The sequence below is a fragment of the Lolium rigidum genome, chromosome 3, assembly GCF_022539505.1.
Source record: "Lolium rigidum isolate FL_2022 chromosome 3, APGP_CSIRO_Lrig_0.1, whole genome shotgun sequence".
Classification (NCBI taxonomy): domain Eukaryota; kingdom Viridiplantae; phylum Streptophyta; class Magnoliopsida; order Poales; family Poaceae; genus Lolium; species Lolium rigidum.
The window spans coordinates 405,169,554-405,186,026 of record NC_061510.1 but is presented as its reverse complement, the minus strand read 5'-3'; the positions used below and the strand labels follow the sequence as shown (position 1 = coordinate 405,186,026).

General features: G+C 46.1%; 1 protein-coding gene across 1 annotated transcript; it reads left to right on the top strand.

The window, feature by feature from the left end:
* Positions 1 to 7,236: 7,236 nt before the first annotated feature.
* On the top strand, positions 7,237 to 16,374 carry LOC124704654 (SCAR-like protein 1; the record flags this gene model as incomplete). The annotated part of the gene is given in 11 exon segments (XM_047236924.1): positions 7,237 to 7,393; positions 8,291 to 8,457; positions 8,555 to 8,678; positions 8,761 to 8,887; positions 9,412 to 9,470; positions 9,582 to 10,723; positions 10,860 to 11,261; positions 11,342 to 15,531; positions 15,615 to 15,701; positions 15,782 to 15,901; positions 15,988 to 16,374. Coding segments are annotated over 11 exon segments (6,615 nt in total). The 3' UTR covers positions 16,036 to 16,374.
* Between the last annotated feature and the right edge of the window lie 99 nt (positions 16,375 to 16,473).

Below are 16,473 nucleotides of genomic sequence, written 5' to 3'. Positions count from 1 at the left end.
ATATGGGAGGTTTTAGTGTTGGGGTCTTATTCGAAGACTTGGACTAGAACTCTTGGGGCTTCCACCTATATAATGAGGGGCATAGGAGAGGGGGCTGACCACCACAAGCCCATAGCTTGGCCGCACCCATAGGTGGCCGGCCACCCCCTCTCCCAACCCTAGCCGCCCCCTCTCTCCTCCTCTTCTCCCGCACGCTTAGCGAAGCTCCGCCGAAGATCTCCATCGCCACCGCCACCACGCCGTCGTGCTGCCGGATTCAAGGAGGAGCTACTACTTCCGCTGCCCGCTGGAACGGGGAGAAGGACGTCGTCTTCATCAACACCGAACGTGTGACCGAGTACGGAGGTGCTGCCCGTTCGTGGCGCCGGAGCGATCGTGATCAAGATCTTCTACGCGCTTTTGCAAGCAGCAAGTGAACGTCTACCGCAGCAACAAGAGCCTCATCTTGTAGGCTTTGGAATCTCTTCAAGGGTGAGACTCGATACCCCCTCGTTGCTACCGTCTTCTAGATTGCATCTTGGCTTGGATTGCGTGTTCGCGGTAGGAAAATTTTTGTTTTCTATGCAACGTTATCCTACAGTTCCCAACGGTGGGGAAGAAGATGATGTTTCACTGCCCGTATTGCTTATGCGGTGTTTGTTTGTGTAGCGTAGTTCACGTCAAACCGTGTGCATAACGAATTTGAGCCGAGCGATTGGTGCTTTGCTGCATTTTTGCAAGTGGGCTCGGTAACACGGGAGGACTTTGATTCTCGGTGGTGCCCTTTGAGCAACGAGTTCTGGTCTCCGGAGTGAAAATTGTAGGTCTGACCTTCAATGGTTTTACCTGGAATTGATGGATCTAAAGATATTTTTTGTTCAAAATTTTGTTTGGGGATTGAGCGGACTTTTTCTAGGGTAAAAACCCAAGGCCAGATGTTGGTTCAGATCGGGTGACGATGATGCTAGTGTGGTGTCCTCTTTATGCAGGCATCGTCTTTGGAGAACCTTTGCGAAGTTTTGATGGTTGTTGCGTTGTTTGTTTGTCTCGGCAGAGCTTTCTTTTTTTGTCTTTATCTAGGTATTTTTTGCTGTGTGCATCATATTAGTGCCTCAACTCAGCTCTCAACGTCACATTGTTGCAGAGGTGGAGTAATTAGTATGTACTTAATATTAATTTACATATTCTTTTAGAAAATATAAAACAAGGAATGAACTATTTATTTATGGTAAAATCACCAAGGAGTTGAGGGCATCTCCAGCGGCGCGACACATTTTAATGTCCGCGAGCGTCCGTTTGCGTCGCGTTGCGGACGCAAAAATGACCGTTTTTGTCCGCGCGTCCGTTTGCGTCTGGGGTCTGCTCCAGCGGGGCGACGCATTTAATTTTTTTTCCCTTTTTTCCCTCTTCTCCATTTAAACATAGTTTCAAATATAACATTTTGAAACATGATTTTACACAAACTAACACATAGTTTGGAACATGGTTTACACAAACTAACACATAGTTTGAACCATGGTTGACACAAATATAAATTTTTTTAAAAAAAGAAGCCAGTTGTGTTGATTTCCGTATGTTCGCTGCCAAGAAAGAACATTCAAGGGCACCCGGTCACCCAAACTGGAAAATCCAGCGGGAGGAGATGGTGCCCTTGTTGGTTCTACCGATGAAGCGAACATCCAGAAACCTCGACTACTAGCTTCGTCTGGCCCGTAGCCAGATTCGCTGCAAAGAAAGAACACTCAACGTTCTAACTATCGGTGTCGGAGCCGGAGTCGTCGGTGTGGTAGTGCCTGCGGCAGGCCGTGTCGCCGAACACCTTGACGATCATCTCGCCGTCCCCCTCGTAGAGGAAGGTGAGCCGGCAGCCGGGCTCGAGGTCGAGGTCACGGGCGAACTTGTCCCACCCCGTGTGCGGTACATCTTGCCCTGCCCGTCGAACAGGACCTCCACGGTCCGGCGGCGAAGTTGCGGCCGGCCTCCCGTAGCCGCAAGTGCGCCGGCTCGACGCCGTCGACGAACTCGGCGAACTTGTCGGTAGCCGCTTGATGGCGAGTGGGTCGTCATCGATGCGGAGGAGGAACTCGAAGCAGCGCTCCTCCTGCGAGGACGAGGAGGGCGCATGCGATGGCGAGCGTGGGGCCGTAGCTGCTCCACCACGGCGGCCCCTGCCCCGGCCACGGGGGCGCCCAGGGCCGCGGTCTCGACCGCCTCGCCGGCCACCAGGACCGGCCATGGACTTCCTCACGGGCTTGGCTGCGTCGCAGGAACACCTAGGCGGTGCTACGGTCGAGCTTTGTGGCGGCTAGGGTTTCTTTGGAGGAGTGGATGAGGAAGAAGAACGCGTGCCCCCTTTATATAGGGCGGCGGCATGCGGTGGCCGCGGGACGCGTGGCGTCGCCATTAACCTGGTTGGCGGAGGTGGGCGGCCGCTCGGCAGCCGAGGCATCATCGCCATTAACGTGGCGCAGAGTGCCGAAGCGACGCAACTTTGCAGTCGCTGGCGCGTTTGAGAAGACGCATCGACGCAGGGTCGCTGCCAGGCGGGCCAGCCGGAACGTCCGCCAGACACGAGCGGACGTTTCCGGACGTCCACAGAGACGCATCGGAGGCGCATATTTAGGTCAGGTTTGCGTCTCCGCGGACGACCCGGTCACTTTGCGTCGCCCCGCTGGAACAGGCCCCAGACGCATTTCCGATCACGACGAACGAAAACGGTCGCTAGCGTCCGTTTGCGTGGCGCCGCTGGAGATGACGTGAGGCGAAATCTCTGGGCGAGTGCGAAAAACGGTGGAGCAGCGAGGACAGTGAGTAGGATGGGCTACAAGACAGTAAAAGCCCACAACCGCCAGGCCAGTGTGGACCGGCACCATGCAATTATGCTATGCTTGGTCGGTCGCGCTCGTTGCCAAAACTTGACGACGCCTTCCGTTCCGTGGGGTAGCCGGCCGGGTACCATGTGATGTCCGGGCGTGCTGTGGCGTTCGAACGACGGTACGTACTCGCTGTAGCAAGTAGCAACCGACAGCTACCGTCTCCATTTTCATGCTCACATTTCTCACAGCTCCAAAAGGGAGCACAACGGCACTCTTCTTCTCAAGGTTTCAAGGTTGATCGCGAAATTCTGCGTGTCCGCCGTCTCACGTGGGCCTCCATGACCTGCATCGTGTCGGACCTAGAGTTCTTAGCACAAAACTATCACTTTCATGCTTAAATTTTAGAAAATACTGTTTTCAAAAAATTCACATAAATCTGACCGCAGATCGATTTAGCAATATGCGCTGAAACAGAAATTAAACAAAAATGACATTGGAATTGGGGCCCACCAAGTTATCCAGCGGTCGCATCCACGCCGTGCTATGACGGCTAACCAAGGAGATCGACGATGGATCTGCGACCAGCCTGCAGGGGGCTTAGTTCACACATGTGCCAGGGATGCGGCAGCCGAGAAGTAGCTCCTGCCACTACCAGCATCGCCCACGCTGCCTCGATGCTTGGTCCGCGTCCAAGGAACAGACTATATCTAGGGTGGAACCAATGATGGATGGATTCCGGTGAAACCTCTTTGCAATGCGAGCACAGCAGGGAGGGCCGATCGCCCGGGGAGGGGGTTAGTACGGCGGGCAACAGTAACACACACCACTCCGCTCGATGTCACGATAGGTTCCATATGCATGTGGTACAATACATGTCCTTCGTTAGAACGCCATCGTTGCCGCCCCATTTTCAGTCACCAACACTCTATAGCAGTCCACCTTCTTTCTTCATCACACCATCAATTGTTACATTGAAACTGTCGGTCGACAATTGCTTTTCTGACCAAGATTTACCGTGAGTCAATGACGTGTGGGTCTTCCTTCATGTGCACCAAAGCTGGAGCGAGCACGTGAAGGCGAACCGTCAGCTTATGTGCTCCAGCAAAAGGCAGAATTGGATTTTTGCCTAGGGACAAAGAAACCAATAATATACCGACACCTTTTTTTTCTCATAAAATGCTTCATAGTACTCTACCTGAATTGGATCAGGACCCGTGAAGTTTTTCTTTCTCAAGAATAATACCCAACACTATATTTGTTGTTTGATTAGTTTTTCTTTCTCAACAATAATACCCAACACTATATTTGTTGTTTGATTATGGAAGGGAATATGAAAGCAGGTAAGATATACAGGTCGAGAGTCTGTACGGTCTGTTTCAATTTAATGTGGTGTTGATTATTGCAACCGAAAACTTGATTGCCAAGATGCAGTCCACATTAGTTAGGTACTGCTCTTTCAATAGATCGAGTTGAATAACTGGCTAGCCGTACGTCGGTATATAGCTGCTATACGAGTGACATCCCAAGAGGGTTTTAAGTACCATTTGCCTCTGGGTCCGCATGTCGGCATATTAGCGAACTAACACACGCGAGCGTACAGTGCTACCCGTGAACTCGTGGCAGAGGTAATAAACAAACCGAGCACGTCGTGGTGTGCAATGTAGACACACGTACGGCCAGCTCGCAGTGGCAAAAAGGGGACGGTCGACCGACCTTTAAGCCAAATCAAGCTACATGTAATGGAGACACAGTGAAGCAAATCGATCTAGTTGACCTCGAGTGAGTATGTAGTTTATTTTTTCATTTCTATTTTTAAATTTTTAGATTTTTTTCTTTTAAACTATGTATAACAAAATGAAATATAAATAGAAGTTTGGGGTTGGTGATGTGCTGCAGGTGGTGGCCGCGACCCAAGGTTTGCGCTTCCGGGACGCAATGTACGACGTGGCAGATGCTCCGTTCGATATCTTCCCCAAGTTCGTCAAGACCCTGCCTTTTTTCTCGCCGACTCCTCTAGGCGCATGAGGGGAGGTACGTTGGTCTGGGTTGCCTTCGAGTCGAGGTCGAGTCGGTGTTGTCTTGCTTGGTTTGTGACGCGGTTCTGAAGCCTTGTGCTCTTCTTCTCGCCATTCGTCCCAGAATATTGGGCAAGAAGAGTCCTTTATCATGGGGTGTTTTGAGGCCGTGTTGTTTAACGCTTGGCGTTGTATCATGGTGTGGCGTTGTATCATGGAGTGGATTCTTGGCTTTGTATCGACTGTCTTGACCTTTCTTCTTTATGATTGATACACCTTCTAGGGTATATTCTCGAAAAAGAGAAGTCTTGTTACAATCCCACCCCGACTACGCCTTAGTTTGCTTTGACCTCAACCACTTGTTAGCAGCTCCTCCTCGAAATAGGCTTTCACCCCGTGTTATAAATAAAGCACTCACATTTATACAAGGTTCGTTACCAACGAAAAATAGAAAAAATTCCGGGGCAACAACATAGACATGCCCAAAACAGAAGAAAAGCGATACAACCCTATGAAGTAGAGCAACTCATCGACTGATCGGCATAGATAAATGGCATGCCGTCGATAGAAGGTCCTCCAGCATGCCGTCAGTCGGTCCCTATCCCGTTGTGCCTACTGAGCGGGTACCACGGCTGAAAAAACGCCAATAATTTTAACACATAGTCAGAAACCTGCCACAGAAAGATACGTTCAAGAGGGTCCTGGTCATGGCCTCAAACACTAACCAGAAGAGGTGCCTCCTCTTACCAGTACGATTTGCATTTATCTCTAGGAGCTCACCAATGTCTAGGGCATACCACTCAGTCCCAGCGCCTCGAGGGAAAAGCTACAAAGATAGGAAACCATGATGTGGGTCGTGCACTCTCGAACCACACACATGTCGTTACCCTACCCATTGCATTTTGGGACCTCTACCTCTGAGGGAATGCAGTTCCGAAGTAGGCACACGCAGATCTTACTAATAAGAGGAAGTAGAGCTTTCCAGAGTGGAGAGGTCCAAGTAAGACAATGCCCTCAGGTGTAAGGAAACACTACCATGATCGTCCATGAGGACATCCAGAAAGAGAGCTCACAGTGAATCCCACGCCAAGGCCTCTGCCTGGGATAAGACCCGACGGAACCAGATCACCCACCCGGTGTGGCCTGCAGCCGCCACCGAAATAGAATGGTCCGAGCATATGGCAAAGATTTCCGAGAAAGCAAAAAGTGCATGAAAGTAAATAACCTGATATGGTGTTTTGGCTCATAGACTGAAGTACACCTATTATTAAAAGTGCATTATAAATGTATTTTAAAATGTCCAAAATTGTAGTTTTTTCTTGATGCATATGTGGACACAAAAAGAAAGATATTTTCCTAGACAACGCAAAATGACAAAAAAAAAATCCAGTGAGAGGCTATTCTGGAGCACCAAAATATTTTTTTTATGCAAGTCACAAAAAATGTCATTTTGCTAGGAGTCTCTGTGAGTGGACGTATAATGCCTAAATGGATATCCATAAAATTTTTTCCTATAATCTTTGACGATTTAATTATGTTTACCGAGCAGTGGATGCATCTACACACATGAGCAAAATACATTTTTCTTAGCAAACAATGCAAATCAACCTGATCTTACGTGGTAGTAGAAAGTTCAGGACTGGATCAAGTGACAAGCTGCCTAGCGTGGCGTGGCCATAAAGCACTAGTGAATCTCAGCTGCATTTGTGTCTCGCTAATAAATGTTGGAGCCGCACCGAACCCACTTCCATAGTTGTTGCCTTATCGGATAATGAGACGATGGAATATGGACACATGGTAATGTGCTCCTACTAAGTGGAACGGGGTCGGACTCACTCTCGCTGGGCCGAACTGAGCGAAGGAGCAATAAATAACCAGCTCAGCTCGGCGCGATCGATCCAGCCTCGGGCGGGCCCCACCACCGTCAAAGCCTAATCTACTCCAATCATCCTTAATTCCCGTGTCAAACTCCACCACCATGCCCGGGCCGCGCCTTCATCCAGACCCCCTGCTGCCTGATCCCTCACTGACTGGCATGCCCCACGCATTTTGACCAGATACGGGCCCACGTGACAGCGAGTAGGGTGGACGGACCGTGAGTGAAGAAATTCGTGGGGTTAGTGGGGGTTCACGGGCCTCGGGGAGCATACGGGCTCACGTGTCAGAGAGAGTCTCGTGAGCAAATAAGAATGTGTTTTCTGCTTCCACTGACGCGTAGCCTCGTCTTCCTCCCGTCCGTGTCTCTACTCTCTACGCTGAATCCAGTAGAATATTTTTCTTCCTTCTCGAGCTACGGCCACCCGCGCGAATCTACCCGAGCTGTCACGCTCCGGCCAGCTAGCCGAGTAGTAGGCCGGCGGAGGCGGAGGCGGCTCCCCCGCCAAATGGTGGCGGAATCCTGAAGGCGAGGCAGGAGCGGAGGGGAGTCGCGGAGATGATACGCTACCAGGTGCGGAACGAGTACGGGCTGGCGGATCCGGACCTGTACGCGCCGGAGGAGGAGGATGACCCGGAGGCGCTGCTCGAGGGCGTCGCCATGGCGGGCCTCGTCGGCGTGCTACGACAGCTAGGGGATCTCGCCGAGTAAGTGCTGCTGCGGTTTTCGGGAATTTTTGGGCGTGCTCTGTCGCGGCCGACTGCGATTTTCGGGCTATGACGGATGCCCTTTGTTGTTGCTGTTTTGGGGGTGTCTACCTGTACATAGCTTTACGGGTTTTCGTGCCTCTTAGGTTTCTGCCTGCGTGTTCTCGGCTTCAGTTTGGCTGGGGAATTTCCTTCGTCTGTACCATTTTGCTCCAAATTCTGGGGTGGCCAGAGCTACGCTTAGGTCGGATTTTTCAGTTCAATTTGGGCCCAAGACTGGCTTTCAAAAATTCGATCAAGATTTGGATGGGACCGGAAAATTTCCCTCTCACTCATAGGAGGACGCGATTTCAATTTGCAGCCCTTCCCTTCCACTATTGCGAGATGGGGAAATTGAGTGTTGTTTTGTTCCTTTGTTGGCTTCTAGCAGAATCTATGCTTTGCATGCTGCATTTGATATTAGTTGATTTGAGCAAGGACTCTAGTCACGGGAGACAGCATTGTGCTTACATTTGTCCTTCAAACAAGTTTGTGCATTACACAAGACAAGTCGAAATTTGGTAGGCAATGCACACTAGTTAGCATTATGGAGTACTTTTTCACCATTTCTCTGTCCTACTTGTTTTACTTTTGCCTAATGTGAACATCTCAATGGATTTTAGCAGGTTTCCTTGTTAGTCATCATTTCATCTTTAAGATAAGATTCATTCAGATTGTTCAGTGTGGATGTGTATATGTTTTTGATTAACAATGCTTATATCCATGTCATAATAACTGTGTTAAAATTGTGTTCTATGTGAATATGTTGGTGTCTCCATTTGTACTGAAGAACTTTTATGTTTCCCTCATGCAATTCCATTTGTACTGAAGGCCTTTTATGTTTCCCTCATGCAAAAGGTTTGCGGCGGAAATTTTTCATGACCTGCATGAAGATGTGATGGCCGCTGCTTCTAGAGGGCATGGTTTAATGCTTAGGTTGCAGCAGCTGGAGGCAGAGTTTCCTGCAGTAGAGAAGGCGATTATAATATCCCAGACTGACCACTTAAACTACCTACACGATGACGGTTAGTAAAGCTGGAAAAAGACCATACATGTTCTGATTATATTATTTTGTGCTGTTATGGTTCTTACTTCAGTTGTTCTCGGTACATCCTCGTGTAGGTATCGAGTGGCATGCGAATCTTCAGCTTAATCAGAATTTGATCACGATAGGAGATATGCCTCGTTTCATTTTGGATTCATATGAAGAATGCCGTGGCCCACCGCATCTATTCACGCTGGATAAGTATGTGGATGCTTCGTATTCTGTTTGTGTAGATTTGCTATGGATGTTTTATCAACAATTACACACCAGGTTTGCTCTTCAGGTTCGATGTTGCTGGTGCTGGGGCTTCATTGAAACGATATTCAGACCCTTCTTTCTTTAAGATGGGACAGACCTCTAGCATGATTGAAACAGATTACTTCAGAGAAAAGAATCCCCGTAAAGTAAAGGCAAGTAACACATTCTCAATTCTTGCCAACACTACTCATATTTTTGCCAAAAAGTCTTCAGTTTGTGCTAGCTACTTTACCAAGTGCCTATATGCAAAATGTGCCAGTAGTTGCTATTTCCTTTATAAACTTATATAGTAACTTTTAGTTGAGAAATGCTGGTATAGCATTCACCAAAATACTAATATGCACATCAGCTTTAGGAAATTTTTTTCCGAACACATAAGCTTAGCTTCAGCTTGAGGGTTGGGTTCAGCAAAATTGCATGAACAAAAAATTTCGATGCAAGAAAAATATGCCACACAGCAGTGTTTAGATTTGGAAGGACTATCAGTCTGAATTACATTGTTCATCTCCCAATAGTTCATAATTAGTTATCATCTCAACTTGCCTTGGACTTGAAAATGTTCTTTCCTCATGGTATGTTCTTCGTATCATTTAATCTGTTCAAATATATGCAGATCTTTGTGGTCCCATAATAATTTCTATGCAGTAAAAATCTTACTAAGACTTTTTTCTTTCAGAAAAAGGCTATGCGCAGGAAAGGGGAAACATTGGAATCGTTGCTTGTTGCGAATTCTGAGTAAGTATACGGCCGCTATTGGTCATGTGAAGACTTGGGAGAATCTTATTTTTAGGCTAGATTTACCATGATACAATATAATTCTTTTTTTTTTTTTTGGAAAATCTGCAGGTCTCAAATAACTTCCTCAAAAGATAGATCTTCTAGAAAAATTCCACCAAGGACAACAAAGCTGAAACCCAGGCATCCACAAACTATAAGCATTATCTGCAGGGAACAGTTGGAAGAAGTAATTTTATCACAACAAAAAATCCTGTCAAACTATTCTGCAAGGTACTACCATGCAAATTTTAGGTCAACCGACTCAAGTGAAATAATATCTTCATGTGGAGAATTAGACAACTTCAGTGCTGCTGCTCAGTCTTCTGCTAAACTTGAAATGAATAAGGTTGTCCCAATAGACGAATCTGACAGCTTGGTGACTGCATCTGCACCCATTAATGGGTCGGTTTTCCTCAAGGTAGATGATGGTCAATTTCTAGCAACACAACATGAACATGCCGAGAGGGGACAGATCTGTAAGGGATCTCTTGTGGAGCAAAATGACATATTCTCAACCTCAGGAAGGTTGCAGGGTGGTACAGATTTTAAGGATGAGGAAAGCAATTGTCAATTGCAGTCAGTGCGGGAAGACAAACTTCAATCAGCTGTGGCTCCTGTTAACCATGACGATGGCCACTGCAGGCTTGATGAAGTTGGTAGCGATCAAGACAACTTTATTGATGCTGTTAATACAGAATCAGAAAGTGAAACCGACCATGCCGTGGAAAGTAAAAGGGATCTCAGTACCAAAATGGAAGCAAGTAAGTTGAACTATCATGGCAAGGAAGTTGAAAGTGCGGTGCATGTGCAGATTTCAGAACTAGGTCCTGCCATAGACCTATCATCAGGGTTGAACAATCCATGCAATGGCAGAGAATCAACCCGTGCAGACTCATTTTTGCTAAGTGATTCTTCTCCTTCTGTAGTTTCAGACACAAAAGATACAGACTCTGATTCAGATTCGTGTAGACAATTGAGTAGTGGTAGCTGGATCAACAACAGAGAGCCTTTTAATGATGTTGAGCTAATGGATGTCAGTTCATCATCCAGTGTAACCTCTGATGACAATGGTAACTTTGAAACCAACAATGATCTCAATGGCTGTAAACAGAACCAGGAGGTTTCTTTTCTCCCTCCCAATGATTATCATGCCGCTGCTGCTGCCCCTAGTTCTGATAAAAAGTTATCCCAGACATCTAGTTGCTTGGATGGTAATTCTTACATCTGAAGTATAAATTCTTTCAATAAATTTCCTTTCGTTTATGTTTGGATGAACCCCATTTTGCTCCCATTGTGATCCCTCTTTCCTTTTCTTTGACATTCATAGTTACTGTCTTGACATGCCAGGTTTAGCTACCAGCAGCAGTAATTACCACGAAATAGCATATCGCTCAGCGGGGCATGGCGAAAACGATGTGCTAGATGGTACTTCTACGATATTTGGACAACCTAATGATGTTTCACATGCTGGTGGAGAAATCAGAGTTCCAGATGCTGACGACTTGTTACTCCACAGTAGCACACCTAATCAAGAGCAAATGCAGTTGTCCAAGGACCAGTTTGAAGAATGCACATCTGTAGATACAGTTGTCCAAGGAACAGCTAGCAAACTTGTAACACTGCCGGACATGGATCCTGTTGTGCACATGAAGGACTTGGAGTTGGACAATATTGCATTTCCTGAAGAAATTAATATGAGTTCAACACTAGCTAGTTTGGATCCTGATTGTATCCACAAGCATCTTGATGGTAAGTTATTGTTTTTTCTTGTTCTACCTAAATGATTTATTTGATTGGGTGGTTTACTGTGTTGCATTGGTTTTATTCAGTTGTACATTCAAGCATGCTGAATAATCCATTGTATGAAGCAGATCATGATGAAATTGTTGAAGAGTTGCAATATTTACCAGCTGAAGACCTATATAAGCATGTTGCAGCAGATCAAGACATATTTACGCTGGAAAATGGGCCTTGTTCAATTAGGATCGACACACAGAAAGAGGATCCTGAGCAGGCGTCTGTTGTGCCCACACACTTATCTAATGTTCAAGCGATTCCAGGACTTGCTGAATCTGAATCAACTCTCCAAGATGACTCAGAAGCTCATGTAAATGAGACGCTTGAACACTCTCCACCGTTGAATGATGTTACAAAACCATCAATTATTGATGCCCCACCAGCTTGTAGCACTGCTCCGCTACTTGGTGCCAGCAATTCCTGCATGGAATACCGTGAATCAATTGAGACTGGAAAAGGTGTGGAGCATGGTGAAGTTCTGGTTGATGCTGAGGTTGCAGATGAATCAGTTTCCAATATTTTCGAAGATGACATGATACCTTGGGAAGAGGAGCGTACTGATGGTGCCAGATATACTGAGAAAGCAGAGGTTATGGTTATAAAATCTAGGGAGGAAAACTGTAGGCCTGATGCACTGTTGCAATCCAGTTCTCCTTTCAGGGAAGACATGGAAACAGTTGAAGCTACTTGTGAAATTGTTGGAGCGCCAGAAGAGTCAAGAGGACATATCTATAAAGAAAGTATGTTGCAGCCAGCCATTCTTCAACAGCCCATTGAAATAGAAACTTCAGGTGAAACATTCAGGGGCAGTCATGATATTCAATACGTTCCATCATCGCATTATTTGGAAAAATCTTTTTCTCAAGAGAACTTACCAGAAGAGACCACTCTTAGTGCTGAAGTTTCATGCCAGTGTGATTTGAACAAGGACGTTGCAGTAAGCATGAACAGTAGCATGGTTGGGGAACAACCATCACATGTCGATCAAGATTTGGTGAGTGAGTTGTCTGCTCAGGAGTCGTTTGCTACAAACCCATTCATGGATCCTGGGTACAGAGTGAGCTCAACTGATCCTTCACCCGGTATGAGCTATCAACCATATTGTTCTGAAGAAGAACAGGATTTTCTTTCAGAACTTCTAATCCAACATGGTCACATGAAAGCAGAAGAGAACCAGTACCCACTTAATGATGATTCCCTTTGGGAATCTGCAACTCCACCTGATGAAGCACCTTTACCGTCTGAAGTTATGACTGAACAGGAGTTTGGATCCTTCTGCCATGAGTACCATGAGATGGATTTTACTACTGCCAACAAAGGTTTTGATGGCGAACCATCCTCAGACTCAAACGATATTACAAATGGTTGTGTGGTCAGTGTACTGGACTTCCCTGGTTCTGTCTCTGCGCTGCTAACGGAATTAGACCAGAAAGCAGATTGTTATAAGCCTGATTATCAGCTTGCTGAATGTTCATCTGCCGGTGATATACCAGGTGAGACATCCATGCCCTTTTCTGCCAAGGAGGTTCCTGATGGCAAGACACCAGGAGTGGACTCTGGCTCGAGTTCTGATGAGTCTCTCCATGATGAGGAAAGTCCTGAACTTATTGCACCTTCTGTCTCAGTGAAAATAGAGCAGGAACGACATGCCTTGCATGGGGTTGTTTCTGATAAAGGTACTGGTTTGTTGGATAATGAAAAGATTAGTGAAATATATGGCTCTCCTTCAGGCAAAGTTGCTCCAGTGAAAGAAGAGAAGGAAACATGTGCTGACCTTGTTTCACCTGTTGTCATTGATAAAAAGCTAGATGCACTGGATGTTCATTTTATTAACTCTCTACCACTAGAACCGGCAGTAGGAGCCCAGAGCTTGGATGAACTGGATGTCCTTCCTTTGAGCAAACCTGTTCTAACACAGGAATCAGATGTTCGTGTCTTAGATCAACTTGATTCTGAAACTGTTCCATCTCCCTCAATCAGTAAGGCAGGTGACGATTCAGATGTCCCGCGTATGAGGAGTGCTCCATGTCTCTTAAGTAATCACGAGGTTGGTGAACTAGATGGGATTCCATCATCCAATGTCCAATTGGAAGCTGAGAACGGTTCCTATTACTCCCCTGAATTTGATTCCCGAATTGCTCAATATTCTTCAGTAAGTGATAAGATCGATGGTCAAGTTGCCGCTACAGATACCGAGGTAGAACAAAGGTGGGAAGCTTGTGCATCTCCTGAACCGGGGTGGGAAGCTTGTGCATCCCCTGAACCGGATAACCATCCTTCGAGCAGTGATCTTGTGGAAAAGGAGGCAGAAGTTTGTGTTCCAGATGAACTTGATTCTGGAATCGCTTCATGTACTTCACCAGACGAGAAAATAAATGAACTAAGTTGTCCTCCTTTGAGTGGTTCTATGTTAGTAGAAAATGAGTCTGAAGATCATGTTGCAGGTGATCCTGATTCCGAAATCACTCCACATTCTTCAGTAAATGATAAGATTGTTGGATCAGGTGCTGCTACATCAGTAAGAAATACCGATGTTGAGCTAGGGTGGGAAGCTTGTTCGTCTCCTGAACTAGATTCTCAGATTGATCAATGTCCCTTAAGTGATTATGACGTTGGTGAACTAGATGGGACTCCACCATCCAATGTCCAAGTGGAAGCAGAGAATGGATCCTATTACTCACTGGAATTTGATTCCCGAATCGCTTCATATTCTTCAGTAATTGATATTGAGGTAGAACAAGGGTGGGAACCTTGTGCATCCCCTGAATTGGATTTTCAAACTGCTCCATGTCTCTTGAGCGAGGACAAGGTTAATGAAGTAGATGGACCTTCATCATCCAGTGTCCAAGTGGAAGCAGAGAATGAATCCTATTGCTCACCTGAATTTGATTCCCATATTGCACCCGGTTCTTCAAATTCTGGTGCACTAGCTGAACGATCAACAATGCCTTCTACTTCCCTTATTCCTGAGGAAAACTATTGGGATTCTCCTATTCCACCACGGACTAAACCATTTCAGAATGTATCCAGTGAAGATCCTGAGAAACCACCCCCTCTTCCTCCTCTTCAGTGGAGGCTTGGAAGGCCTCGCTTAGGACTTCTGAGTACAAAAGACCGTATTCCTGATCCTGTAATGAGAACAACTTCTCTGCCTGCATTGAGCCAAGATATTGATAGCAACCTAGGATCAATTGACAGAATGGCAGAACCAGTAGCATCTGTTTCCTCTCAGGACAACAAAGAGAGGCATCAGAGCTGTATGGTAGACGATAATGATCAAAGGGTAGAATCTGGAAAATCTTCCACACTTCCAACAGTAGATGATGTTGCAAGGGAACATGACAGACCATTTTCAGAGGCTTGTGGGAACATCAAGCATGAAGAGCCTATCGCTTCATCACCAATGGAGGCTGAAGAACATCCTAATACTGACAGTGGGGTCAGTGAACATGTAACTGACCAGCATGACCCTCAACAGCACCTCTTATGTTCAGATATTTCAGACATCACTGAGCATCTCAGTCATACAGATCCAGCTACATCCGAGGACGGAAAACCGGTAGATGAGCACAATGCTGCAGGTAGTGTGCATTTGCACACAGTTAGCTCTTCAGCACCAGGGCATATTTCTGAAAATGGAAGCAACCAGGGACCTCAGCATGATGAATCATTCTCAGGGACTTCAGACAATGAAGAGCATAGTTCAAATGCATTATATGAGCAGAACAATCTGAAATATCAGTCGTCTATAACAAGTGGTGTCCCTTCAGAGACAGCAAAACATACTGGATCAAGCTCAGTATTAGAAGGAGGAAATAGCCAGAAGAGTCAGTTACAGGAACATGATGCGGAGAACCACGAGGGTGGTCTGTCCGAAATCCAGTCACCTACTGCAGAGCAAACAGTATCTGAAGATTATCCCCATGATGATCATAATTTGGGGAGCGAGATAATACATCAACCAAATCTGTTGTGGCCTAGCAATACAAATAAATATCTTGGTGGCCTTGGTGATGGTAGCTATACACAAGCTGAGCAGCCACCTGTAGTGGGATGGACTGTGGGACCTCAGATGCTTCATCCTAATTATGGAATATCAATGGAAGGGATCCAATTTGAACCAGAGATCACAGATCATCGCTTAACCAGGAAGCCAATTTCAATAAGAAACATCCCAAGAAATCCATTGGTTGATGCTGTTGCTGCGCATGACAGAAGCACGGTATCTTCCACTCCCCTCATGAACATCCTCATGTGTCGCGCTTATGTTTCTTGTTGTTAACACCTAACCCTGTTTACGTGCAGATGCGCAAGGTTTCAGAACTTGCCCCCACAACTGATAAGCCGAATACCAATGATAGAAACTTATGGCTAGAGCAGATAAGGAACAAGGTTGGTACATAGAAATTTCTTCCTTTCCCTAGAGTCCCCTCACCATCTCCCTGACTGGTTTGCTGTTTGCTCTCAATCAGACATTTGACCTGAAACCTGTGGGTTCTGCTAAACCGGCATCCATGAGAGCCCCTGCTAGAGCCTCATCTGGGAACCTGAGAGTTGCTGCAATAATAGAGAAAGCAAATGCCATACGCCAGGTTTGCACCCTCTACAGTTAACTTCCATGGTTATGTCAACGTCTTTCAGTTACTTATCTCTTACATAATGTTCTTTTATGGAGCAGGCAGTGGGAAGTGATGACGAAGACGACGATAATTGGAGCGACACATAGGGCACCCATTATGTTTGCCATATCGCCCTATGGCAGAGGTGCCAAATCAGCAAGATCTTGGACAGGGTCTTTTGGTCTTAGGATTGTTAGTCTTGTCTTTTGTATATATAGTATATGCCCAAATGTGTATGTCCTTTTGCCGTTCTTCTCTGCATTCTTTTTTGGCTTCATTGTATGTATACTTGCCTCCCCCAGCAGCAAAGGCTGTTTGTTGGTGGTAACATGTTCGTAGGAGACCACATTCTCTGGTCTCATGTAAATTGTTAACCTTTGATTGTATTATTAGCATAGAAGATTTATTTATCTTGAAATGAAAACATGGTTAGTCTACTGTGATTATCCCCCAAGTATGAATCATGTAGTACATTGCCTTGCAATAATCCGAGTGCTCATTTCATCAGTTACAGTTTACAGGTGCTTTTCCCCAAGTGATCAGGA